Source organism: Poeciliopsis prolifica, unplaced genomic scaffold (genome assembly GCF_027474105.1).
Source record: "Poeciliopsis prolifica strain line A6 unplaced genomic scaffold, Auburn_PproV2 SCAFFOLD014, whole genome shotgun sequence".
NCBI classification, from domain to species: domain Eukaryota; kingdom Metazoa; phylum Chordata; class Actinopteri; order Cyprinodontiformes; family Poeciliidae; genus Poeciliopsis; species Poeciliopsis prolifica.
In genome coordinates this window covers 5438722-5465016 of record NW_026562389.1, presented here as the reverse complement: position 1 = coordinate 5465016, position 26295 = coordinate 5438722, and the positions used below count along the sequence as shown (strand labels likewise).

Sequence of the window (26295 nt, the reverse complement as noted above, 5' to 3'; positions counted from 1 at the left end):
AAGCTGTGCTTCACAATGGGACTATTTTGTTTAGGGATAGTTCACTTTAACACTCAAATTCAAAAACTTTATCAATCCCAGCCGGCTATTCAACTGGAGTTAGACCTGTTCATTATGGTGACAAAAACTATGTAATGTTTAAAAAGAGAATCAGATAACGATCAAACAATTATTTCCATTTTGACATAGTTGCACTTTATTCTTTATAGCATTTTCTTCATGTCTTTTATTTCTGAAAAGTATCTGCTCCCTTCTTTTTAGAAATGTGTTTGGTAGATACACTATCCATCACATTTTATATTCTAATTATTATTAGTGATAATTTAAAATTTGTTTTATGGAAATGTTGCCTTTTCCCAGTCTTTTTATTTTAATTTTTTTATAGAGCCTAGATAAAATATTGTTAAAAAAAAATGCAGCTTGGGGAGCTAAAATACGTTAGCCACAGGGCTACTTGGCATGCTATTGGCTGGCATTCTCTAAGTAGCCAATACAGGAGTGCCATTAATTTTCCTTAGTGCTGATTGGCTGGGCCCTCAGGAGCGGATATAGGAAAGACCATGAATGTTGTCTTCTGTGGTGCAGCCAAGACAGATTTCACTGTGCATATTAATATATGTTAAGGGACATTTGGTGTCTTAACTACTAAAATAGGAAGTTCTAAGCACTTTTAGAAGCAATCTATTTACAGATTTTTGCTATTTGGAGGCAGTTGTGGTTCCTATTGTAACAAAATAAATATTGACTGAAAAATACTTAAAAAAAAACTCTCAATTCAATCATGTCGGTCATGGGCAGTTAAAAATCTCCCTGCCAAGTAGTTTTTATGTTTCGAACTGGGAGTGCTAGAGTACAGACTGGTCTTCATGGTGTCCAGAATGTGTCGAGTACAGCTGTCATGTTGAGTTATATGTTAAAATAAATGGGGTTATAAATGGGCCACTTCGTCTTTCTCATGTCTTCCAGCGTATATTTGACACACATTTGGCAGGAGCTCTTGTCTGCTCTCTCTGTTTGAATCTGCAGTGTGTGGATGTCCTCTGGTGAGTCCTGTGTGGTCTGGTTCTCCTGAGGCAGCTCCGCTCACTGGATTAAACATTTACACACCGTATCATCAGTCCCTCAAAACCCTTACAATTGACTCCAAAACAAAATGTTTATCAACAAAGGAACAGACGTGTTGAAGAAGCCCATACATGTTTAAAAACTGAACAATTTCAATAACTTAAGAATTAAGTAAATTAACAACGTTAGATGTTATGAAATCCTAGCTGGGGGAATTTAAATCTGAAACCTACAGACTGACCCTTAAGTAACATAGTTTCTTTTCCTCTCTACTCTTCTTCCAGGTTTTGAGAGCTTGAGTTCTTAACTGAAATGGAAAATTTGAAAAGAAAACTGTCCATTTTTTTCCCCTTAACCCAGATCCTGGGTACGTCTGTCTCGAAGCTCTGACTCCAGTTCCAGTCCACATTGTATAAAAATGCATCAAGCTCTTGAATAGTCTGTTAACGTGCCTGTCGACTCTCTTTTTTTTTTTTTTTTTTTTAACCATTTTCTGTCCTTCCATGCAACTTCTGTAGCAATAACCTTTGTGGCTTACCATCCTTTTGTTAAGCCACCAAAAGGCTTACCACCAAAGTCTGTTTGCTGGACAGCTATAAAGTAAGCAGTTGTAAATATGATTTTGTAGAATAATATATTAAATTTATGCATTAAAAATCCTATGTAATACTAAGATCTTCTTAAAAACTGAATTTGGTGGTGTTATTGCGAACCTTTAAGCTATAATAAATCAAAATGAGCAAAGTAAACACTCAACATATGTCCATTTATAATAAAGTCATAGAAGAAGAAGTTTAACTTTTTAAATGACTGAAATTAACTTTTGACATTGATATTGTGACGTTGATGGATTTTAAATAGATTGTGAAGCTCTAACACAGCTTAGAAACCTTTCTTGAAAAATTCTATGTTGAGATTTTACTTGAGGCTAATGTCAGCTTTAAAACCAACAATTTGGTTATCTTCATACTTCTTGTTACCTCTTTTAAATCTGACATGACTTGATTTTTGTAATACGGTAAATAGTCTCGCCTATATCATGATCCCAATTTTGTGGGGAGCACCACTGCAGATGTGATCTTGAGACACATTCTGTGTCTGTTGTGACTCAACAAAGGATAAAGGAGAGCTGTGAATGACCTCAACTGTTCCAGATGGAGAGTTCTGTCGGGAGGAGGGAGCCACGACTGGCTGGGGGTCATTTCGAAATGAGGGGCCTGCCCCCCATGCGACAAGGAGCACGCAGTCGCTCCATGCCGAGAGAATGTACTAATTTAGTCTTCAAGCTGGTTACATTTGATGCCTCGCATTAACAACAGATTTAAACCTTAGAGGCTCATGTGATGTCATTAACTCCTTTGCAATGACTCTAATTAGGTTGCGGAGATTGTGACAGTAGGTTCTCAGGGACCAGAAGCTCCGGTTGTCGGTGGCCATGTGTGTTTAAAGCATGTTGATTTTGTTATGATATAAACAGCCCGCATGGGAACATCTTTACAAGTTGTTTCCAGCAGATCTAATGTGATCAGTTGGGAGATAAACTCATCAGAACATTGCTGAAACCCGGTTAACTTGGCATCAAAGGAAAAACTCTGAAAAATATTTTATTTTTGTATCATCTTCAATAAAAGGGATGGATTACAAATTTTCATAATCATAGAAGCAGACTTGGAGGAAATTTTAATGATTAGACTTTCCAACCCTTATCTAAGCATAGTATATGTATAAATATACAACACTGTTTACATTAGCTCTTTAAGTCAGACCTCAGCATATTCGGGAGGCGTTCTTTCCACCGAGAGAGTACAAGAATCCAAAGCAATTTGGTCATATTCCCTCTGCCACATATTTTCAACCATAAAAAAGCCATTTATTTTGTGAGAACAGAATAACATCCCAGTTGCTCCTACGGCATTGCAGTCTCAAATTAATGCAGCATTTTTTTCTCACTTTTTAACTGCAGCAAAGCCTTCGATTCTGTTTGAACTTGTGCTCTGTAGCTGCTTTCTAAAACTGTTGTATAACTTTGTCATTCTGAGAGCTCTGCTGCAGCAGCACTGTGATGGTGAAGGAGAGAATGATGGGAGGAGAGTCTGAGACACACAAACATCCTCCTCTGTCAGCGAATGTGACAGTCGGAAGTGCTAACGTTTCTGCTGCTTTTTCAAAGAGATATGTTTGATCAAACTGCTTGTAGACATTTAGATTTATGATCTTTCATACTTGAATCTATTTGCTACATTTATTCTCCTCTGTTTATAAAGTTTATTGTGGTATCCATATGATATAGGTCAATAATTGAGAAATTTATCTTCTTTTCTTTTCCAAATCTTATAGAGATCACCTATTATCTATCCATCACCCAACTATTACCTATCTATCTCTACGTCTGTTTGTCCATCTATGGTTGATGTATCCATCTGCCCATTCACCACTAACCATTTGTCTTTTCTGGTGGTTTTCCATCATGCATTCACCTATTATCCATTTGTCCCTTATATTATCTTCATTTGTCAATTTGTCTACTGGATGGACACTCAAATGGATACACCAACCCATCCACCTTTTGGTTTATTCATCACCTGTTGATTTTCATCTGTCTGTTTGTCCACTCATTCATCAAAAATGATCCAAAATGTATAATTTTGTTGTCAAATTACTTATGAGCTGTGTGTCTGTTGTTGGGAGCATTGCTCTTCTCTCTGTCTGTGGACACTGAGGTCTTTTCATTGTCAGTGATGACAGCCACAACCCTGAACGGTCTGGACTGATTTATCTGGAGTGTGCTCTATAATTTCCTGTTACTGCAATCGAGATGTCCCCAGTTTTCCCTGCTGGAGAGCACTCCCTGTTTTATCAAAGCCAATTTTCCCTGTGTTTGGCTTCTGTCTACTCTTGCTTCCTTCTCACTCTCTGTGCCCCCACTTCCCTGTTTTAGTTTTACCGAGGAAGTCACATGGAGGTGTTGTCGGATAGTAGCTGAGTAATCATGGCGTCTGACGCTAATCTGTTTCTATGTCTCCTCTCTTGTCTCTGGCAGGTGAAAGAGCAAGCACACAGGCTACCTCACAGTACGCTATGGAATGCTTCCTGCTCCCAGCATCAAATAAAGTCTCCAATATTTGGACTGAGCTCCAAACACTTAGTTAGCAACTGTGTTTCTCCCCTCGAACTTTTTCCAAACCAGGGGACGAAGAAAAGGAGTGGACTTACCAAGTCCTCCGCTGAAGACGAAAAGCACCTTCTTCCTTTTAGAATAATTTACCTGCTTTTTTTTTCTTCTGCTTGGATTTGTGCTCTAATAAAATCATATCAAGATGGAATTGGAATCGTATCTGTGGATGGTGATAGTTGGCTTCATCATCGCCTTCATTTTGGCCTTCTCCGTCGGGGCCAACGATGTGGCTAACTCATTCGGCACAGCGGTGGGGTCCGGCGTAGTCACTCTGAAGCAGGCCTGCATCCTGGCGTCCATCTTTGAGACGCTGGGCTCGATGCTGCTTGGGGCCAAAGTGGGAGAGACCATTCGAAAGGGCATCATAGACGTCAGCCTCTATAACGACACGGTGCCCATCCTAATGGCGGGGGAGGTCAGCGCCATGGTCGGTAAGTACATCTTTTTAGTTGATTTTTCTTATTTAGTTTATTTGAAATGTATTTAGATAGTATTGCCATACATGAAATTCTTGTAGGCTTTTAGGATATCTGGGTGTTTTGATGCAGGAGAGGCTGATGTGTTCATAAAATACATAGCATCATGAGCAAAGAACCAAATATTCTGAAAATGTTTGCAAACTTCTGAATTTTAATAAGGAAAAAAAAATCTGCTAAACATTCTGCCTCTGATTATTCTAGCATTTAGCAAATAATAAAATTATTTTGATGATCCTAACTGACCTCAAATAGGAAAAGTTTTACTGCAAGTGCATTATTTGGACCAGAACAGTCTTGAAATATATTTTGCATAAGTTCTTCAAATATTAATCTTGCATAACCGCACATATTTCTCTCAAAATATTATATGAACCATTGTTCTCTGATTAAAATATGGAAGATGAAGTAAAATCAGCTTTTAGCACTTTGTCATAAGAAGATTCAAAAAAATCAACATCAATAATGTAAATCTACCTTCAAATAACTTTAAAAAACATACATGCCTATTAAAATAAGATATTAAATTTAGAAAATTGAGATTTTAAAAATAAAGACTTTGATATACAGGGGATTCCTGTATGTCAGCGCCTTCACTTCAAAAAATAAACACATGGTAAACAGACCAGGTAGATTGACATAAAGTGTTTGGGAAGCAATGAGCATTTTTAGGAAATGCATTCTCTTGCACTGTTTGGACACATTTAGAAAAACTTTTAAACATCTTAAATTGATGAGACAATACAAAGTCCACCTTGTTTAATTGGGTTTGATGCTTCAGGTCATAGAGGTGACACTGTACAATGTTTACGTCTTTAGCCTCTGTAATTGGCAGGGAATGTTAAGGTTCTATTTTATTCTATTTTTTAACGATAATAATAAAATAATTTCAGGTGAATTTTGTGTTGTTCAAGTTAGCATCATCTCCATATCTTTTCCACTAAATGTGAGAGCATCAAAAACTGTTTATTAGTTTGTTTTTAGATCTACAACATAGTTTATATGTAAATGGCTAAAAAGTTCATATGCAGTTCAAAAATAGTCTATTCATCCCAAACAGAAATATTGTTGTAACTCATATCATTCAAGTATCTTCGAAGAGTTATTGTGGACATCTCTGGTAGCAGCCTGTCTAGCAACAAATTTGAAGAGGCCTCTGACTGAAGACACTTTTTATGTATGAAAGTCTCATGACTATTATGACTTGCTCACAAGTACAAGCAGCAGAAATAATATTCCACGTCCTGCATGACTCTTGCATGATGTGCTTTTATCATTCCTCTTTAAATGTCTGTATCGTCAAAAAGAGAGATGTTGGAGGTCAGAGTTTAAATGATTCTTGCCCGTTGCGATCGATGGAAGAGATGACTTAACTTTCTCCTCCGCTCTCTCCTCTTTGGTTGCACTCTGCATTCATAAAGCAATGGTTTCAACTCCACTGAGATTTGGAGGTCATAGTTCAGATATTATTTGAGCTTTACATGCTGAGCATCTAATCAGATGTTCCTGGTCGAAAAGAAAATACATTGTTACCACAAGTACAAGCAGAAGGGTAGCTGTCAGAAAAAATAAAGAACTAAGAGCAAAAATCCTTCCTGCTATACAGCATTCGAAAGACTATTTGTCTAAAAAGCCATACCTCAACCAAAACGAGATGATTAAAAAATTCTACAAAAAGAGAAAGTAAGAATTTCATCAACTCCTGCATGCCACCATTTCTGTTTGGGTTACAGGGTCAGCTGTCTGGCAACTCATCGCCTCCTTCCTCAAACTGCCCATCTCTGGGACTCACTGCATTGTTGGAGCGACCATCGGCTTCTCCATGGTGGCCATCGGCACAAAGGGCGTGCAGTGGATGCAGCTGGTCAAAATCGGTAAGGATGTCAGGAGAAAGAACTGTGCATTGTGTTGCTGTTATACAAAAATACATTAATGTAGAAAAATGGAGCAAAAACATTTGAACTGATTTTTTCTTTGTGTCTTGTTAACTCCTAATAAGCTTTTCTGTCTCCTCCAGTGTCTTCTTGGTTCATCTCACCCTTGCTCTCTGGACTCATGTCTGGACTCCTCTTCATGCTCATCAGGCACTTCATCCTCAATAAGGTGGATTTCATAAATAGTTTCAATCTCATACTAAGTAAGCCTAGACTATCATAAAGTCTACGTGATAGACAGCCATCATTGTTTTTTGGATTGCTGGAAGTGATTTGGACACAGTTACATAAAGGTATGACTGTCTCTTCAGGTGGTGTGAGTTTAAACATTACAAGTCAGACTCTGGCTGATGTGCAGACATAACTTGACCAGAGAACTTCAGCACTGATAAAAACCCATTTTGATTTGGCAACACATGCAAATCTGATGTTATGTAACAGGCGATAGCAGGCACACCGGGAGGATAAAAACGGTTGCAGATCATTTTAAGGTCACCACTGCAAAGTTGTATAAGAACGAATCTCATGACAGTTTATGAAGTGAACTGGTGTCACTGCTTTAATTTCTATCTAAATTGTTTTGCTTCCACCTTATCACATTTGTCTTTTTTCTTGTTGAATTGAAATCCCAAGTCCAGGGCATTCACTCACTATTTCAGATGGAAGGATGCTAAAAGATTTAAAAATATATCTGAAGTAAAACTAAAATACCAGAATAACAATTTAAAACTTATCTCTCCGATGTTTTAAGGATGATTCTGTCCCAAATGGTCTGCGTGCGCTGCCTGTCTTCTATGCCTCCACCATCGGGATTAACACTTTTTCTATCATGTACACTGGAGCCCCATGTAAGTCCTTGACAATAGTTGTTCTGAAATGATATAATGTTTTATGTATCATGACAAAGAGCAGAAAAATAGGTGGTGACTGTACTTGCAAGATGAAGAAATATTGTGATGTACTTTGTGATGTGCAGTGCTTGGACTAGAGATGCTACCAGTGTGGGCCATCTTCCTCATCACATTAGCCGGGTCGCTGGTCTGTGCAGCTTTGGTCTGGATATTCGTCTGTCCTTGGATGAGAAGAAAAATAGCAAGTGAGTATCTGCATGTTTTTGTGTGCGTGGTTCCAACCATTTCTCCCCCTCGGATCAACATCCTAAGAAGTCTCCGTCTATTTTAAAGTTCTGATGCTAAATAACAGAGTTGAGCTGCTGTGGGTTTTGTTGTTTGTTGGTTGGAGTCATTAAAACCACCAAAGTACTCCGTCCTCTTATTATGTTGCGTTTTATTTCCCCTCAGGAGTAGGTATTCTTTGTATGTAGCTACTATGCCAGATGAAAATGGTTAGAATTGATGCCTGCAGTGTAGAAAGCTTTTTAGATCAAAGCCAGCAATTGTTTCTCCTAATGGGAGAAGTAGCCCACAGCATGGAAGACGATTATAAAACTCATGACACAGAAAACCAAAACGGTGGAAAGACTGTCTGGAATAGAGGAGGGAAGCCTGTCTATTTAGGTTGGCTTGGAGTTAAATAAATAACAACTACCTGGTTAAATTAACATGCCAAGCCCTTTTCATACAAACACTTACTTCCTTTGTGAAAAGAATGGAACTTAAAGACTCAACTTTACTCATAAAAATTATATTATTCAAATTAAATTTAGTTCTCTCCGTTCTTTAACTGCACAGTTTTGAGTCTGAATTGGCCTGTTGGCAAGAATATCATGACCTCTAAATGCCTTTCAGGATTATGCACCGTAGTGTGGTCTTAAGCTGGTTATTTCTATAAAATGAAACGATTTAAAAGGTGTTTGTGTACTTACTGTACAGGAGCACGTCATCAGGAGTGCCAGCACTGAGATTAGTTTGAATCAGCTGATGGATGTGTGTGTTTATGAAAATGTTCCAGCAGAATTTTTCTAAGTAACCAACGTTTTCCAAGGCAAAAGCATAGTTGTACTGTTGTTACGTTTCAATCTTATATTTCTTTGTAGCAAGTTATAAACATTCATGTTTTCTCTCATAACAATTGCAAAATGTGCTGCTGTGCTGTTTCAAAAGCAGAACCAAAGCAAAACAGAGCTGTCTGCTTTTTGGGAACTCATTAAATGATGGAAAGGTTGGAGAAAAAACTCTTAGTCACCCTATTTCTAAACTACACCCTTGTCAACAGAATGTGCATTTCTCTAACAGAGAAACATTGCCTAAAGTCCAAAACCAGCTACCTGCAGCATTCCAGTGTTACATTTGACCCTGTGAATTATTCAGAAATGTTTTGGTTGAAACTTCTTTTATGCCCACATTTTCTCAACTACACATACAATCTATGAATCAAAATGTAGGAATTTCTGTGTCTGTTTTCATTTCAAATTCCTGCAATCATTGTACTGACCATGACTTTCTGTACAATCCCTACAGATCAGAAAAAATGCACATACACTTCCATGGTAACACTCCTCCCAAACCTCTCACAAAACAGCAGATCAACAGTGCATTAAACTTGATATATCTCCTTCAAAAATCATTAACAAAAGGCATTTTGACCACTTGTGTATCAAGAATTTCTTTTAGTTTTAGTATAGATTCTTGTCTCTTTCTGTTTGCCTCGAAACAAAAGCATGAGCTGTGACTTTCCCCTGTTTACCTGGAAAAAGTGGAAACTAGCAACTCAGCAATTTATTGGTGTCAGAATCTTAGATTTAATTTGGATTAACCTACTGAGGGACAATAAATTCTATTTCCATTCTGTTTAATTTAAGTGACTGCTCCTTAGGTCTCTAATTAAAATAAAAGTAAAATTAAGTCAGATGATTCATAGAATTCAATATTTCCAGGTGAAACAAAAGGTTTTAACTTAAACTCCCAGAATGAAAATCACAGACATTCTTTAAAATAAAAGTTGAGCCGTAAAGCTTTGGTTATTACAGGAGGAGCATTTCAAAGTCCTAAAGGGTTTGAAAGAACAGGGTTGATTCATGATGAGTTTTTGGCACACTTTCACAATCATTTGAAGGTCTTATCATATTATCTGTTTAAATATATAAGCTGCTAATTACCCAGTTGTCTACGCTCTTTAGTTTCTTGGTCGTCTCATTCTTAATTACAGACACTAAAACCTTTGTTTCCAAGCTGATGTGGTAACTCAAACAGGGATCTGAACAATCAACTATTGCACCAAATTTCTTCATTGGAAGCATTGCATTATTTGGAAATATTTTGTCTGCATGACTTCTAATTATCTCTGGATTTTCCTCAGGTCGCCTAAAGAAGGAGCAGGCTCTGTCCAGGATATCTGATGAAAGTCTGGACAAAATCCCTGAAGAAGAAGAAGAGAGCCCCGTCTTCAAGGAGCTGCCTGGGGCAAAAGGCACAGACGAGGCCGTGGTGCCGCTCACAGGGGGCAGCAGTGACAGGAGCACCCGGGAATCCAGCGGAGAGCTCTCCAACATGGCCAATGGAGGCACCGTCCTGCCCAACGGCAGGGTGTACGGTAAGAATGTGTTCCTGTAGAAAACACTTTCTGAGATGCATGGCCTTCTGTGTTTTTTATGAGGACAGTATGTGGCAGACAAACACTAAGAAGCACATAAGAATAATTATGTTTATTCTTACTGGGTTGCCTGGATATGTATTTAGTCTCTCTTACTTGAATACCCCTAAATGAAATAAAATGTAGCCAGTTGCCTTCAGAAGTCACCAACAAAGGAAAAGAATCCAAATGTATGTAACTTAACCTTAGTATAAATCCAGTTGTACTGTAAAGGCCCCAGGCTTTATTAGAGAACATTTGTGAACCACCAGCAGCAGATTAGACAGATTTGGTTCTGAAACAAAATCCATAGCTTCCTGCTGCAAACCTACCAAGACATGAGTGTCCTCAGGTCAGCAAGGAGAGCATTAAGCCAAGAAATAGTGAAGAAGTCCATAGTTCATACGGAAGAATCTGTTCACTGGACAAGTTAAATGAAGTTTATTTGTACAGCATGTTCCAGCAACGAGGCAGTTCAAAGTGCTTTACACCATAAAAACATGATACAGTAACCAATTATGAACCGGCAATAAAAAGTATGTTTTGTCAAATGTCCTCATCAAAATCATCAAGCAAATATACATCAAATATGCGGAACAATGTGCCATTTATTATAACTCAAGGGCGACTCTAAGGGTTTTTATTCTTGATTTAAATTAACTATTTCATTGAATTGAAGTGAAATAAAACTTAAATGTCACGGCCAGAGAGATGATGGACATATTTAGATTAGTATTTATAGAACAGTGGTCGGTCCAGTTAATGCCCTTGGCCTAAATCCAAATTTATAGTAAGTTTCTCAAACCATTCAGATTTCAAACTGAATAGGGGACAGTAAAATAAAACTGACTGTTGAAAGGGCTTTGCATGTTCTCTCTAATGCCCTCCTTGTTTCCACCTTTTAGGTCGAACCCACTCTATGACCAACGGCTGCCTCAAGTCACCCATCGCTAACGGCAGCTTCACCTTCGATGGCCACATGCGTAGCGACGGCCAGGTTTACCACACGGTCCACAAGGACTCCGGCCTCTACAAAGACTTGCTGCACAAAATCCACCTGGGCCGCATGGATGATGGCGACCGGTCCGGCGCACAACAGCCTGACAACAATTACCGCCTGCTGCGCCGCAACAACAGCTACACCTGCTACACAGCTGCGATATGCGGCATGCCCGTCCAGCCTGTCAGGCGCTCCGAGTCCCGTGACGACAGCGAGAAGCTGGTGGGAGAGGGCGGCGGCAGGAGCAACAGCGTATCCTACTCCAAAAAGCGGATACGTTACGACAGCTACTCGTCGTACTGCAACGCCGTGGCTGAGGCTGAGATCGAAGCAGACGAGGGAGGAGTGGAGCTGAAGCTGGCCACAGAGCTGGAGGGGGTGGACGAAGAAGGAGCTCCAGCGCCGGTGCCTCTTGATGACTTGGTAGAGGAAGAGCATGAGGAGAAGGACAAGTCCGAGGTGTTTCTGCTTTTCCACTTCCTGCAGATCCTCACCGCCTGCTTTGGCTCTTTTGCCCATGGAGGCAATGATGTCAGGTGAGCAGAGTTGGATAATAACTAATTACATTTACTCGATTACATTTACTTGATAAACCTTTTGGAGAAAAAATTATCTTTTAGGAGTACTTTTACTTCCACAGAGGAAAAATTTATTGTATAAAGAATCACAATTTGTGATTGACATCATCATCTGTCTGATGATGTCATTTTTATATTTACATCAGTTATGCTTTTTTACTCTTGAATAGTTTCTTGAGCAGCTACTTTTTTACTTTTGAAAATAAGTAAAATTATGTTGAGGTAGTGCTTCTCTTATTTGTGGACAATTTTTGGTGACCAGTTTAACTCAGGTTGGCTCTTTCAATCAAAGCTACGATATAAGCTGAAGGCATTGTTTTCTCATATTTGCAGTAATGCCATTGGGCCCCTGGTGGCGCTGTGGATGATTTATGATCAGGGTGGAGTCATGCAGGATGCTGCCACTCCGATCTGGCTGCTGTTTTATGGCGGTGTGGGCATCTGTGCCGGCCTGTGGGTGTGGGGTCGGCGCGTCATCCAGACCATGGGGAAGGACCTGACTCCCATCACCCCTTCAAGGTGAGAGAGTCTCCTCATAGGACACACGGTGCAAACGTGTCTGCTTGTACATGGCTGGGTGGTTGATCATGTGATAAAGACTGAATTTCCTACTTGATTGGGTTGGGTTGCCCCAAAGAGGCTGACACAAACAGGTTCATCCAATTCTGCAGACTTTGTGGTGAGTAAACACACACAGCTTTAATAGGATCCAGCACTCAGGGTCATGAAAAATGTTTAGAGTAATTGATCACTTAGAGGGTAGTTAATAATCCACAACAGCCAGATAGAAAAACACAAACACATGGAAACAGTCATTTCCATTGTGCGGTTGTAAACGCCTCATGAGCTACCTGTGACTCATTATGTTTAAACTGAGCATGCTCCAATTCACACAAACACTCCTGTTACTGACTAAAGTTACTACGTCAGCTGCTCAAACAATGTATATAGAATCATTGTCGCTTCAGATGGATCTGAATCAATTTATCTACTGTACTTTGCAAAATTTTTAAACCACTTTTAACATCTTAGCATTCTAGATCTGTTAGTGATTCTAAAGATTTTCAGTAAAGAAATATTCTAAAATAGTTAAATTGTATCCAATAAGTTTGCATTAAGAAGCTTAAAAGAATATGATGAAGGTCCTCAGTTTTCTTTTAATTTGATAACATTTTGAAATTGGTTTGAATGATCCAGAGAATAAATTGCTTCAATAAAGAACTTATGCAATGTATAAAGAGTCCAAGATTCTCTTTGTCATGCAGGTTCTTATAAATCTCCTCCTAAATATCAACACTTCTTAGCAGAACAGTATATGTTCTGTTTCTGTTTTGACCTGTTACATAACACATGCGGATAATTGGGTCGTTTTTCAGACCACAGTAAATGAACCCCTACAGCTTGCTGTCCAACAACTCACGCAGCCGCAGCAGCAGTCAGAGAGCATCGTTAATCGCTCCCTGCTCTTCTTTCGTCTTTACTTCCATCTCTGTCTCTTGCTGTCTCCTAAGTCTTCCCACGCATTATCTAAGGAATGTGTGCACACAAACCTCAGCAATGTCTAAGAAAAAAAAAAAGCAGCACTTTGCCTGCGGGTTGTATGACCTGTGTTGAATGTACTGTATGTGTGCTTGTATGCATGCATGCATGCTTATTTAGGCCTAATTGCTCCAGCAAGCTCCTATGAAGTTGTGTGCGCGCGCAAGTTGTTTTTGCCTGGCAGGAGCACCACAGAGGGTTACAGGAAGTTGTTTGGCATTCCGGATGAAGCGGAGTAGGATGAGGGAGAGAGGGAACAAACCACAGTGGGAACTTCTCCTCTCAAACCACAGGGAGGGACGACAGCCTGGCGACTCCTCTTGCACTTTTCCTTTTTTTTTCTTTTTTCCCTTTCTTTGTCGTTTCTTTTTCTACCCTTTAGTAAATATCTGTTGATCGCCTCATCCTTTAGTCTTTTATTCATCTTTCTCCTTTAAATCTGTCTCCCTTTTCCCCTCAGTCCCTCAGTCCTTCCCACGCTCATGCTATCTCATTATTTTCCCTCTTTCTTTATTTCTCCACCTTTTTATTTGCTCCTTTCTCTTTGTGTTTGTACCCGTTTTTTTCCACTTAATCTCTCTCCTTCCATCCCACACTGACTGGGCTGCCAGTATCCGAAGACAAATTTGCTCTGGTTCACAGTTCAAAAGCCTTGCTTTTCTCCAGAGTCCGTTTTCATGAATCAGCCTGACAAAGAAATTTGTTTGGGGGCAAAAACAGAACATTGTGTGTGTTTGTGTAGTCTGCTGTACATGCCCTGGCATATATTTAAGCAGCCCCAGTAATCTCAAGCACAGTCAGGTATTTTCAAACCTGGAGTATGGATTTTCGTCATTATCCTCAAGCCTGATCAGATTGGTGCAGATGTTTCCTGAGCTGTTTGAGCTTTCACCAGTTAGTGTGTTTAAAGCAACCAGATCTTCATACTACCAGATAAGTCAGTCAGTTCAACCTCAAGTTAAAGAATCATATTTGCCAATCTCAATTGTCAAGCTTACTTCACTCTTAACTGAACTTTTCTTTTCTTAACTTTTCTCAATGCATAGAAATGTAATCTGAATCCTTATCCATTGTGCATCACACCACAGGGAGATAAAGGGAAAAATTTATCAGGAAATCCACATGAGCTAAATATCACTTGAACTGCTGTGAACTTGTCACTTTAAGCTTTTTTTAAGGTAGATATTTTAGTTGTCTACCTTTTTAGAGTAACGTTTAGTAAAGTTGATTTGTCAAAAACGCTTAGACTACTGCCAAGGACTAGCAGCTACACTTCACCAAGTCTTTGAAATATTTCTGCTTGCTGCAGTGCCTGAACTCGACCAGCTCACTTCAGTTGTTAAAGAAAACCAGTCTTCAGAGAGAGATTCCCCAGTAGGATTCTAGATGAGATTCAGGGGAATATTAGGTGTAGATTATGCTGATAATAATGTCTTACTGAAAGAGACTGCAGCAATATAAAATCTTTATGACATTTTACACTTTCACAGAAGGTTTAGGAATATATCTGGACTAAAGCCCCATTAGCGATTCAAATAGCCTCTGAAATGTTAGTTTTACCTGAAGTAGATCCAGTTTACAGAGGGCTTGAAGCTTTGCTCAAAAGTACTTTTGGTGAAATCATTGGAGCCCTGCTGGGATACAGATTAGCTCTGCTGTTCGTGACCAATGACTGGAATGACATTTTAACGATTATATCTCTGTAGCTAAATGAAATCCACCCAGACATTTGCTCCAGCGTTGCTGCTTTTTATTTAGCAAATATCAATAATAGAAGTACTACAAAGGAATCCTGTAGTTTCAAGCTGCTACCTTTTTGCTCTATAACTTTAATTCTCTAATTTTCTGACACATGCACATGAATTTTGTGTATTTTCTGTGATTGCATTAACAATTTTCTCTTTCAGTTCATCCGTTGTTCTAGAGCCAAAGATCCCTGGAAATGGGGAATGATTTCTGAAGAAATTATGTCTTCTTGTAAGCGTTGAGCTCTTCAGAGTCACACCCGTCTGTGATCACTTGCCACCAAACCTGAAATTACCGGCAAACACTCAGGACCTCACACAAGTGCTCTACTCTTTGTGTGTGGCTGTCTAATGAAGGGCTTTAGTAATTACAGTTTCATTGTTACTGTTTGACTGTGTGATGTGTAAACATGGAAGAACTGTTAAAATGTCCTTGGTGATGTGGATGCTGGGGAGGCTGTGCCTCCAGCAGCTCCGTACAAGTCATTACAGTGAAGAACGTCTCCCCTCCCTCCTTCCACAGTGGGTTCACTATTGAACTGGCCTCTGCACTCACAGTCGTGTTGGCTTCAAATATCGGAATCCCTGTCAGTACCACACACTGCAAGGTATGACCGAGTGGCCCCTCCCACTCCCTCAGACTGACCTCTTGACCCCTGCAGGTTCCTCCAGGGGAGAGGGGAGCTCACACTTTCTCCCAGTGCGCCGGGTCTTAGATAATCCCTGGAGACAGAAAGTAAATCCTCTAAAAATTGCTAAATTCTAACATTTGAATTATTGTCATTAAATTTTTTTGATTTTTGACAATGTTTTGATGGCTTTGACAATCATTTTTGTTTTGTTACTGAACATGTTTTTGATTGAGCTCATCTCTGAACATTGGAAAGACTGCTCTAGAGATCAAATATGACAAATTTATTAATCAAAAGAAAAAAGCAGAGTAGATTTTTTTTGAATATTTTAATTCCTGGCTTTAATTTACCGTACTTTCCGGACTATTAGCCGCACCTGAATATAAGCCGCAGAAGCTAAATTGCATGATTTGTACATATACAAGCCGCACCGGACTATAAGCCGCAGGTTTTATGTTTACGTAATTACCATATGGTTCGTGCACAGAGGGGATTGTTGGGAAAGAGGCAACTGTTTGGGGAAGCTCCTATTTATTATCATTTCAACACAAGTTGCATATTTGCATACGTTAACTGTTACAATTTAGTGCAATAGTAGCTCCTATTTATAAACATTTGAACAAACAAGTTGCATATTTGCATAATGTTTTCAACCATTTAGTGCAATAGTAGCTACAGAAGGTACAGAACATATAAAGCTACAACAACAAATAAAGTGCCTGTGACACAACAGTAAGTCTAAATTGCAGTAACACTGTTGCTTAAAATATACGGTTATCAGTCTACCAGAAAAGTTATTACCGTAACCCTCCTCTTCATCTTTGGTGAAGTACATGGCTGTAACCAGAAAAGTCAAGTCATTAATCCTCATCTTCGTCTTCTTCCTCCATACTAAAACCACAAAAGTCCTCATCTTCAGTGTCGGAAACAAACAGGTTCAGGGCTTCGTCAGCCACTCTCCCCTCTCTTTCAATGTCGCTCTCAAAACCAACGAACTCCTCTTCGTCACTGTCGGAATCGAACAGCCTCTGAAAGGCCTCAGGTATGGCGGCGTCCTCCTCTCAATCACGCAGCAGTCCAGCCTTTCTTAACCCGTTGGTGATTGTGGGTTTTTTTTACACTCCTCCACGCCATCAGGATCCACTCGCAAACTTGTGCAACGGTAGCTTTTCTCATGCGACCCGTTTTGGTGAACGATTTATTTATTTTTCCTGCTGGCGTCTCCAACGTCTCACCATTGACTCGTTGATTCCAAAGTTACATGCAGCGGTTCTATTTCCTTCGTTTACTGCCAAATTGACTGCCTTTAACTTAAAAGCTGCATCATATGCATTTCTACGTTTTTTCCATAATGAGGGTGTCTCACAAACTGTCTTGCGCTTGCAATGTCCGTCTTTCTCTCGCTGTCCTTCTGTCTCGTACCACTCGCAGTAGAAGTCTGCTTCCGGAGGACCTCCGCGTTCCCGTGTGCGCAGCTACTTGTGTGTTGAAGCAAATGTGACGTCAACATGGTGGATGGTAAAATCCATGGATTTAGGTATCCCCCTAGTGGCCGTTAGCTGTAAAAATCCATAGATAAGCCGCACTGTTATATAAGCCGCAGGGTCGAAAAATGGGAAAAAAGTCGCGGCTTATAGTCCGAAAATTACGGTATATAACATTCTTACCACTAACTGTTGAAGTAAATTTGTTTTAAGCAAATTTCAGTTCACACATTTAGGTGAAAAAAGCAAAAACATATCTATCCCGATAGACATGTGATCAATATCAATATATGATCAAATTTTCAACAATTTCACTGAACCACGTAGCATTCTGGGGGATGTAGGCTAGGTAAACATGGTGGGCAGCATCAACTCAGTCTTTGGTTGCCTTGGAACAACCTGTTGAGTAACATGTGCAGCAGCAGTTTCAGGTTTCATCAGCATCTCTCATTACTGCTTAAATTAAAAAAATAAAAGCTTTGCCCCATCCAGCCATTCTCGGAAAGAGAAAATGAGTATAACAACTTGAAAGGAAACTGTGGATTAAGCAGAAAAGATCACTTCACCAGTTTGACAGCATTTCACATATTTAAAATAAAAAAGCTAATCAATAATTCTAGTTATTGACTGACATGAAACCTTTATGTGCAATAAAGGTTTCATGTCAGTTGATTGGGCTGTATTATGCAGCCCAATCAATTTCCCATCTTCTTGTAAGTATGTACACCCATAAATAAAACAATTATAATATTAATATATATGAATTTTTATTATATTTGCATGAAATAAATTGGTGAGAACTGATGTCATCCGCTTATAGAAGTGATTGTAATTGTGCTTCCGCCATAATAAACAACAGATTGTTGTTCAGTGAAACCGGTTCTGTGCTGGCAGTGTTAGCTGGGCTGCAGGAGCTAACTAGTTTATAAACAGTTGAGTTTTTTTCTTATCATGACTAAAAAACTGTGACACCCACAAAATGATAAAATACATGCAATTTCTAAAGGTTTTAGAAACAGTTTGGGGTTTACATTTTTTGAAACAACCTTTTCAGTTTAAGAGGTTTGCCATTATTTAGACACAAATATCTCTATAATATACATTTTTTTAAAAACTGCAGCTTTATCATTTCAAATGATTCCCAAAGCTATTTCATCTGCAGCCACGCCTTTATCAACTTTTCCTTTTAAAGTCCAGATTTTACCGTCCAGGTAGAGCAGAAGACTATCGGACATTTTGCCCCATCCAGCCATTCTCGGACAGCCCTGGGCCTCGGTGTGCAGCTCCTCTCCCCTGTTCTTTTCAGGAACACGAGAACCAGACTGGAAGGCGAGGCAGACTGGTCCGGTCCCATTTACTGATCCCCGCCCCCTGTTCCCTCCTCCACACCTACATTACTCTGTTTCATTTCCACCAGCTCTCATAATGCTGTCCACTCAACACTGGCATGGTTTGGCGCCTGGGTCCCCACCCTCCTGTGTTTGGTCGTAAGCCGACTTCCCCACCACCGGCCAGCGTCCTCCTACCCAATCCCACCCGTCACACTTTGTTTTCCACTATTTTTACCTCTCCCTCTTCATCTTTCTGTCTCTCCACTCATGTGTCTTCACAGCGGATTTTGCATTGAAGTAATGAGTGCGCTAACAGTGCTTGTTGCATCAAATGTGGGCATCCCAATAAGCTCCACCCACTGCAAGGTATTGGAGTTTATAAGCAGTTGAGTGAGGAGCCTCCTCCATGAGAGCTCGTCCTCAGCACTTCATCTCTAGCTGTTGATCACTGAAATCAATCACAACCCCTGAAGTTGAAGTTTTGATCTCTCTTGCAGTTTTCCTCCAGAAACTAAATTTCCAATTTGTCTTAAGGAAACTTTGCAACATGAAAGATTGTACTTGGTTTGATACTGGGGATTAAGTTGTTACTCATAAATGTATTTGTAGTCTAGCCTATTTTAACAAATTATTATTTTCACCCTGAAATTGTAAGGGTTTAAATCCCTTCCCATATTTAAACTTCAATTAATGAAAATTAGTTACTTCTTTTGTAGAATGATAATAATTGGCCCTCATCTTGAATTATCTCTATTTTTCAGTTATTTACTTATCTACATTTGATTTTATTTTTGAGTCCACGCCAGTAGTTAATTATTTATTTGGTTTTTGAATGATGACATTCAAAATTATTTTTGAATATCATCATTCAAAAACCAAATGGCCAAATTTGAAACTTTTCCATTTATAAAAGTTTCAAATAATCTGCATACTGAAACTGTCATGAAATAACACATCTTTAGCATAAACATTTCTTTGAGACAATTCTGTATTTTACAAATTTTCTGCTTATAGTTTTTTAAATTAATGTTCCCCAGTTATTTAGTAGTTGAGTTATTGAATTTGGTGCCTTTGGGTTGAATTCCCTGAAGGGAAACTGCAGGAGACTCAAAACTGGTGTCCAGTTACTGATCAGTTTGTCTAAATATCACTATTATCACCATCAGCACCATTTCTTATCTCCATTTCTCACATACAATCCTATCATGCTTCTTCTCTAAAATTTTGGATAATCTGCTGCTTTGCCAAGATGCTAAATCTAGTGATGGTTAGAGGTTTATGATTGTGGTAATTATGTAATTTTTAAATGATTTGGTTTGGAGATGTACAGATGTTCTTGGTGAGATGCCATCTAAAAAACTAAATTCTAATTTGCAAATTGATTGCATTTAAAGCCGTTTATTTTAAACTGAGAGAGTGAAACTGAGATTTCTCAGTGTCCTTCAAATTGTGGGCAATAAATTAACTTCATATCTGTGCATCTCCAATGGTTCAGTTTGTGTGAAGGAGCGAGTGTGAGGATTGATGGGCATTGATTGGGTTTCATTAACTTGTGTCAGGTCTGACTGATCTTTTCCTTAGATCGGACTTTTCTCTTTTTGTTGAGGCTAAATCGATGCCCGGTCCTTGGTGTGGGTCAATATAAGATGATCGTGTACAGTGACGTTGCTATTTCAGAGGATCTGTTGGCAAGCGACACTAAGACTGAGGTTACTGCATGCAAATGATCTAAAAACTTTTTTTTTTTACGGTTTCTTGGAGTGTTGAGGTTCATGTTGGTGACAAACAATTTGACAAGAGTCTCCCATACGAACCTCCAGGTCTTAGTGTTGCTCACTGTTTGTCCGTCCGACCTTTCATCTACAAATTTGGACCGATTTAAATGTGTTGGGTGAGGTCGGCAGAGATCTGAGTGCGCTCAGCGTCTCACGTTTCTCTGGCTGAATACAGACGGCTAAGTGTTGCCTGCTGCTCTGACTGATGGCGAGTCACTGCACATGATTCTCAAATATGTCTGAAATCATATTTTTCTTCCAACTGAACTGGGTTCCTGCTGTTTAAGGTAAATAAAAAATGCACAAGTGAAAGTCTGACACTGAGTGTGTTTCTTAGGCTACACCTGCTTGTGTCAGACTTTCACACGGGAGTTTATTTTTTTTTTGGTTTAGTCAGTAATAACCTCCAGGCTTGCTGTTACTAACACACATTTGAGTCTGAAATGTGAAGAGCTGCAGGCTGCACACGCTCTTCTATTCACAGCTGACCTCTGTCACTTCTCTGTCAGCTCGGATATTATTAGCAATTTTACTCAGGCTCTTCTTTTTTAGAAGGCTGATGCTAAACCTTATTGCAAAAGGATAAGAACCTTTACAGGTTTGCAGATATAAATAAATACATGCAAAATCTAGTCAAAATACTTCTAATTACACAGAGGTGTAGCATTCAATTTGTTTGGTTGTTGAAGAAGCTAATAGCTACACAGACCGATTTGTTGGCACCACTGGGTAAAGATGTGTAAAAAGCATGAATAAATTGTACTACAATACATCTCTCACTGACCCGGTTATCTCCTGTTACATTCAAGTTCTACATAGAAATAAAAAACACTGTTTGATTTTAAAGAGTAAGCTGAATAAAGTGGCCTCCATGGGGTCATTTAGGTTTTGCAAAGACCTGTTACTTAGTAATTTACTTGATTCAAGTGTGCTGGAACAGAGACACATTCAGCAAATGCAGAACTTTGGCACTAGAAGACTGGAGTTGCAAACCCCTGGGCTACGTCAAGTTCAGTAGACACAAAATTAGCTTCCAGATCTAAATCAAATTTAAAAGTTGTGGGGTGAGCTGAAGGAAGAAGAAAAGGATTGAATGATCTGGACGTACCGTCTAAGATCCATCTCTATGTGTTCCAATCTTGGAACATGCTGTCCCGTTGACAGAAGGGGAAATGTACCAAGGGTAACTTCTCGTAGCCAGAAGTTACAAATATCTGAGCCACATATAATTTTTTTCCCCTTGCAAAAATATTCAAAATCTGTGATGACAGAAGAATTTATTACAAATCTTTACCTGAGGCGCCAATAAATGTTTTCACAGATGTGTATTTGAGCTGAGCGATGACGGTGATGGACAATGGCCACATAGTCCGGGGAACCGCAAAGACACCCTGCAGCTCTTCACCATCTCTGCAACCTTCAAATGCGTTCAGCTCTGCTGCTGATTGTCTTTCTGTCTCTTCTCTCCATCGGCGCCGTCCAGGTGGGCTCGGTGGTAGCCGTGGGCTGGATCCGCTCCCAGAGGGCCGTGGACTGGCACCTCTTCAGGAACATCTTCCTGGCCTGGTTCGTCACTGTGCCGGTGGCAGGCCTGTTCAGCGCCGCCGTCATGGCCCTGTTCGTCTACGGCATCCTGCCCTTCGTCTGAGGGGGGAAGTGGCCCGGAGGGCGAGCGGTGGAGAATGAAAGAGGGGAGTCAGAGAAGGGGGAACTTGGAAGGAAATTGTAGCTTGGGTGTTGTTGAGGGAAGGCGAGCTGGAACTGCAGTGAGTGAAGTGAAGGAGAAGAGTTTGAGGAAGCTGCAGAGGTTTACAAATGGACTTTGGTTGTACTGTGAGGGATGTGAGGAGGGTTGGTTCCCACGCTGCCTGGCTCTGTCGTCCGGAAATCCTCTCAACTCATTTGAGTTTCAATCAGTTCATATTTATTCTCTTTTTGGGGGGAAATGCATCATTCAGTCTGCTGTAAATAAAAAAAAATAGGAAATTTACCTTTTAATTAAAAAAGAAATTAAGAATTAAAAAAAAAAAGTAACCATACCAGTGAGCACATATCTGATATCCGAACAAGGAAAAAAAAGTGTACATATTGTCGTTCTGACTGAGTGTGATCTGTTGTATTATGGCTTGCTTTGGCACAAAAAAATAAGATAAGACATGCGTGTGGTTAACCAACCCATCCATCATGTCCGTTTTCAGACACGCCAGCTAGGTGCAACCGGGGCCAAAAGGAAAGGATGCCTCAGAAAAAGAGAGTCGTGCAACGTTTTTATTTTCCATGATACCATAGAAACCTAATTTACTAAAGAATTTGATTATCATTTTTGTGGAGAGCTCCTGTATGTTTTTAGAGATGAGTCTCGTACTTTTTAATGATGTATTATAATGTAATTTGTACTGTAAATACTGTCCTTTATGGAGTTTGGCAGTGGGATCCTGGTTTGTTTTTATTGTTGTAGGGGGTGGGGGGGTGGGGGGGCTCATTATTGTCATCATACAAAGTATGATTCATGCTCAAGGTTCAGAGTAGGGGAGGGGAATTAAAAAATGTGTGGTTTGATTGGAAAACAGCTCAGTTTGAGGAAATGAACCAGAAAGGTTGGGTTGGGAAAGATAGGTCACTCTCCTCAGAGTCGAACCATGCCAAAGTCAACATTTCAGCATGCCAATTCAGAGCCGAAAGATGCCAAAACACTAAAACTGAGCTGAGGCGTGCCAGCGCAAACTGACGAGGTCCCATAACATATCTTTATTCTTAAGCCTTTATTTTCATACATACAGCTGAGTCACTGTCATATTGAACCCTACTTTCACCTGATAAATGGTATCATATCGAACACTAAAACATGTAAGGAAAGAGGACTCCAGCAAAAAGCAGCGTCGCTCCTTCGTGTGTTCAAAGTGCAGAGGCGTCTTCTGCCCGCCGGTGCTAAAGGTTCAATTTGATTCCATGCAGTGAGAGTGAAGACTCACCTAAAGCCTGGTGCAGGATTTCAGGCTGCTCTTAACGCTAAATATCATGAGACATCTGTCTTAAAGAGATGGTCAGGGACTACAAGAAGTGAGGTTTTGTTAGAAGTTTGTAAGCAGTTGATTTCTAACCTGCAGAAGGAAACTGATTTTTTTTATTTTGTTATGATATTGCCTCGAAAGCCAGAATTCATATCTGGAAGTTCAATCAGACTCCAGCTGCAAGTCAGAATGGTAACTCTTAGCAATAAAAAAAATGATCACAGCAAAATTCTGTTCAATGCGTTTAAACTCTGAAGGAGCCGTTTTACATATAGTGATTGTGGAGCACTGTGTCCCATTGATTTATGAAAGACGAACCGTAAGAAGCACTAAAACGTAGTTTATACCTCCACCAATCACATTCAGTAAGCCTGGCAGCCATTTTGGAAGTTAAACCTTGGGCTGTTGGATACCTCCAAACTTTCAAAGTCTTTATTTCAGTTTTGATTTCAATTGGCATTCTTGTGTTTATGACTTGCATGTTAGACATTTTTAAATGTACTACTATGTTCTTAATTTTATGTAGATTGTAAATAACTGGGATTAGAGGCTACTGCTAATTGCTAATATGAGCAGATCAGTTCAAAAACAGTTTTCTGAAGTCTTAGCAACCCAACTCTTAAAAATATCCCAGCACTTTTATGTGCAGATTATTTCAAAGGCAAAGAAAAGTTGTCTCCTTACTTTATCCTTAAGAAGTTTTGTCCAAACCTAAATACTTGTAAACAAGCCATTTTGAAACTTAACCATTACATATCAATTTATTTTTCCTAAGAAGATTTAATTCCTAATGTTCATAAAAACATTGAAATCTTAATTTCAGTGGATATTTGCCATTGACTCTGTGTCCACTCACTGTTTGGGCAAATTTACTCTTATGAAATATGACAGGTTATGAGTAACGATCAAACCTTTTAAATTTAAGAGACCTTTTTTAAGTGGTCTCTTAAATTTATACAATCTGATATTATACGCACTCTCCTCATCCTAAATGTAAGAAGAAACTTTGAATTTACTTCCCTCAGTAACAGCTTCAACACCAAAAGTGTTCAATCACTAATGGCAGAAGGATCTGGTTTCCACTGAGCTGGAATCTGGCTGCAAATCTGCCGACCAAAATAATTTGTCAGTGAACCTCCCCTTGCATTAGCGTAATAGCGTTTGCCAAAATGCTATTTAAGATTTTAAGATGATAGGCTTAAAAACTCAGAAGAGCAGTTAGCTCTTACGAGACTGAAATGGAGACGCCATTTTCTGCTGCAGGAAAGATTTTAGCTTCCTATTATCTGTTTACAGAACCTCACTTCTTAAATCCTGAACTATCCCGTTGATCTCATTTTGTCTGAAAGTGAAAGCGATTTGGGAAAAAAAACAAAAAAAAAACAAACAACTGATCATCACCAGCTTTTAAAATAAGGTTACTTCGGTGACCTGCGGATGAACAAAGTCTAAAGTTATTTTTGTTTGAACAAACTCTATGCCAGCTGTTGGATGTTTTTGTTGTTTTTGTGGTGTGTTTCCTGTTTGTTTTTTATTTTCTTCATGAACAAATCTATGCTTAAGTAGCCACATGCCTTGTAACGTGTTTTACTTTGTGCAGAGACAGTAAAATAATTCAGTACTGTGGTGTTTACATTGTAACCATATTGTAGAATATCTGTTTTAAAAAAAACTGTTGCCTAATGATGCCAATGAAAGACAAACTATTAACCATGAATTTTTTAAGTGCAAGTAAAACAAAACAGAATATAACCAGAAGTGTCTAGAGAGAAAGAGAGCTTTGAGAGGAAGTGTGTTTGATTTCTTTCTTCTTTTTTTCCTCAGTGGTTTTTGTAGTAGTGCTGATCATGATCCCTGTCACTTTACACTGCTTCTGCAATGTGTTAACACTACATGTGTGGGTGCAATTCAGTGACGAAAAGAATAACTAGAGAAATCTCATCAAAACTATATATTTTTCTACCATATCTTGAGTTTTAACCTGGGTGAGCTTCCGCACTTTTAGAGGGAGATGCTGTGGGCTCGAAGTGAGGAGAAACTGCGGGAAATATTCCCATCCACGTCTGTTCTGGCACTCGCGCCCACTCCCACGGAGCCCAGCGTCTTCCTCTAGCATGTAGATTGACGTGTCGATCGCGAGTAGATCAGGTTTTGAAATGACCGTTTTTATTTTTGAACTATAGATGAAAACACTTTGTAATTTTGTTTCCCTACTGCATTAGACTTTGGCAGTGAGCTGCCAGAGGAGGACAGCTCTGCTACAACATCATGTCTAAAATGCGAAGAAAAAAAAAAAAAAAACTGTTTCCCCTTCAGGGTCCACTCCCTGATTTCTGAGCAGCTGACCTCCCTTGCAGCTCATGACCTTTTCCTCTGTCACAGATCGTGCTGCACAGAGGTCTGCACAGAGCCGCCATGTTCACTTCCTCATGATTTCTGATTTCTGCTGTGTGTTTTGAGGAAGAAGTGCATCTTTTAAAGAATCTCTGCTTTTGTCTGTAAGCTGTCAGTGTAACTTATGTGGACAAAGCTGAAAAATTTCCCAGTATAATTAATCTGAATTTTCTTTTTTTTTTTTAAACTGCTTGCTCGTATTTTGGCACCTACTGAATGCATCTAGTACACGACTTGCAGGCAATGTGAGGCAGACAGTTTAATGCATGGCTTTCAATTTGGGAAAAGAGCGAGACACACTGTTCTCCACACATGCAGGCCTTCACTGAGATTTGACCTCGCGACCTTTCAGCAGGGAGACGACTGTAATCAGCACACAAAGCAGAATCTCATGGAATAAAAATCACTCTTCGGCATTAACCCTTCCTTTCATTTCAGCTGCTTCCACAGCGCCCTCTACAGGTGCTAGACGTATTTAAATACTTTTGTTACTGCAGTAGCATATATCTAACTGAAAGCTACTGTAGCAAAAATTGAAATTATTTCGGCATAATTCTTTTTCTGAGTGTGGAGGGCACTTCGGAGACGAATGGTGTTTTGCTTTTTAACACCAGGAGGCTGATAT

At 39.5% G+C, this 26295-nt stretch overlaps 1 protein-coding gene across 5 annotated transcripts in view; it reads left to right on the top strand.

Moving 5' to 3' along the window:
- slc20a2 (solute carrier family 20 member 2) overlaps window positions 1-22349 on the top strand; it is a 52774-nt gene extending 30425 nt beyond the window's left edge. For 4 of the 5 annotated variants that reach the window (XM_055039131.1, XM_055039129.1, XM_055039133.1 and 1 more), the window contains 10 exons: window positions 4106-4671; window positions 6450-6590; window positions 6734-6819; window positions 7402-7498; window positions 7627-7746; window positions 9909-10142; window positions 11087-11717; window positions 12093-12278; window positions 15567-15651; window positions 21749-22349. In XM_055039131.1, the coding sequence (XP_054895106.1) occupies window positions 4383-4671; window positions 6450-6590; window positions 6734-6819; window positions 7402-7498; window positions 7627-7746; window positions 9909-10142; window positions 11087-11717; window positions 12093-12278; window positions 15567-15651; window positions 21749-21913 (2034 nt within the window). In that variant the 5' untranslated portion in view covers window positions 4106-4382 and the 3' untranslated portion in view covers window positions 21914-22349. Of the gene's footprint in view, window positions 1-4105; window positions 4672-6449; window positions 6591-6733; window positions 6820-7401; window positions 7499-7626; window positions 7747-9908; window positions 10143-11086; window positions 11718-12092; window positions 12279-15566; window positions 15652-18771; window positions 18857-21748 lie in introns of all 5 variants that reach the window. The other variant, XM_055039130.1, reaches the window with a different exon arrangement.
- The last annotated feature ends 3946 nt before the right edge of the window (window positions 22350-26295 follow it).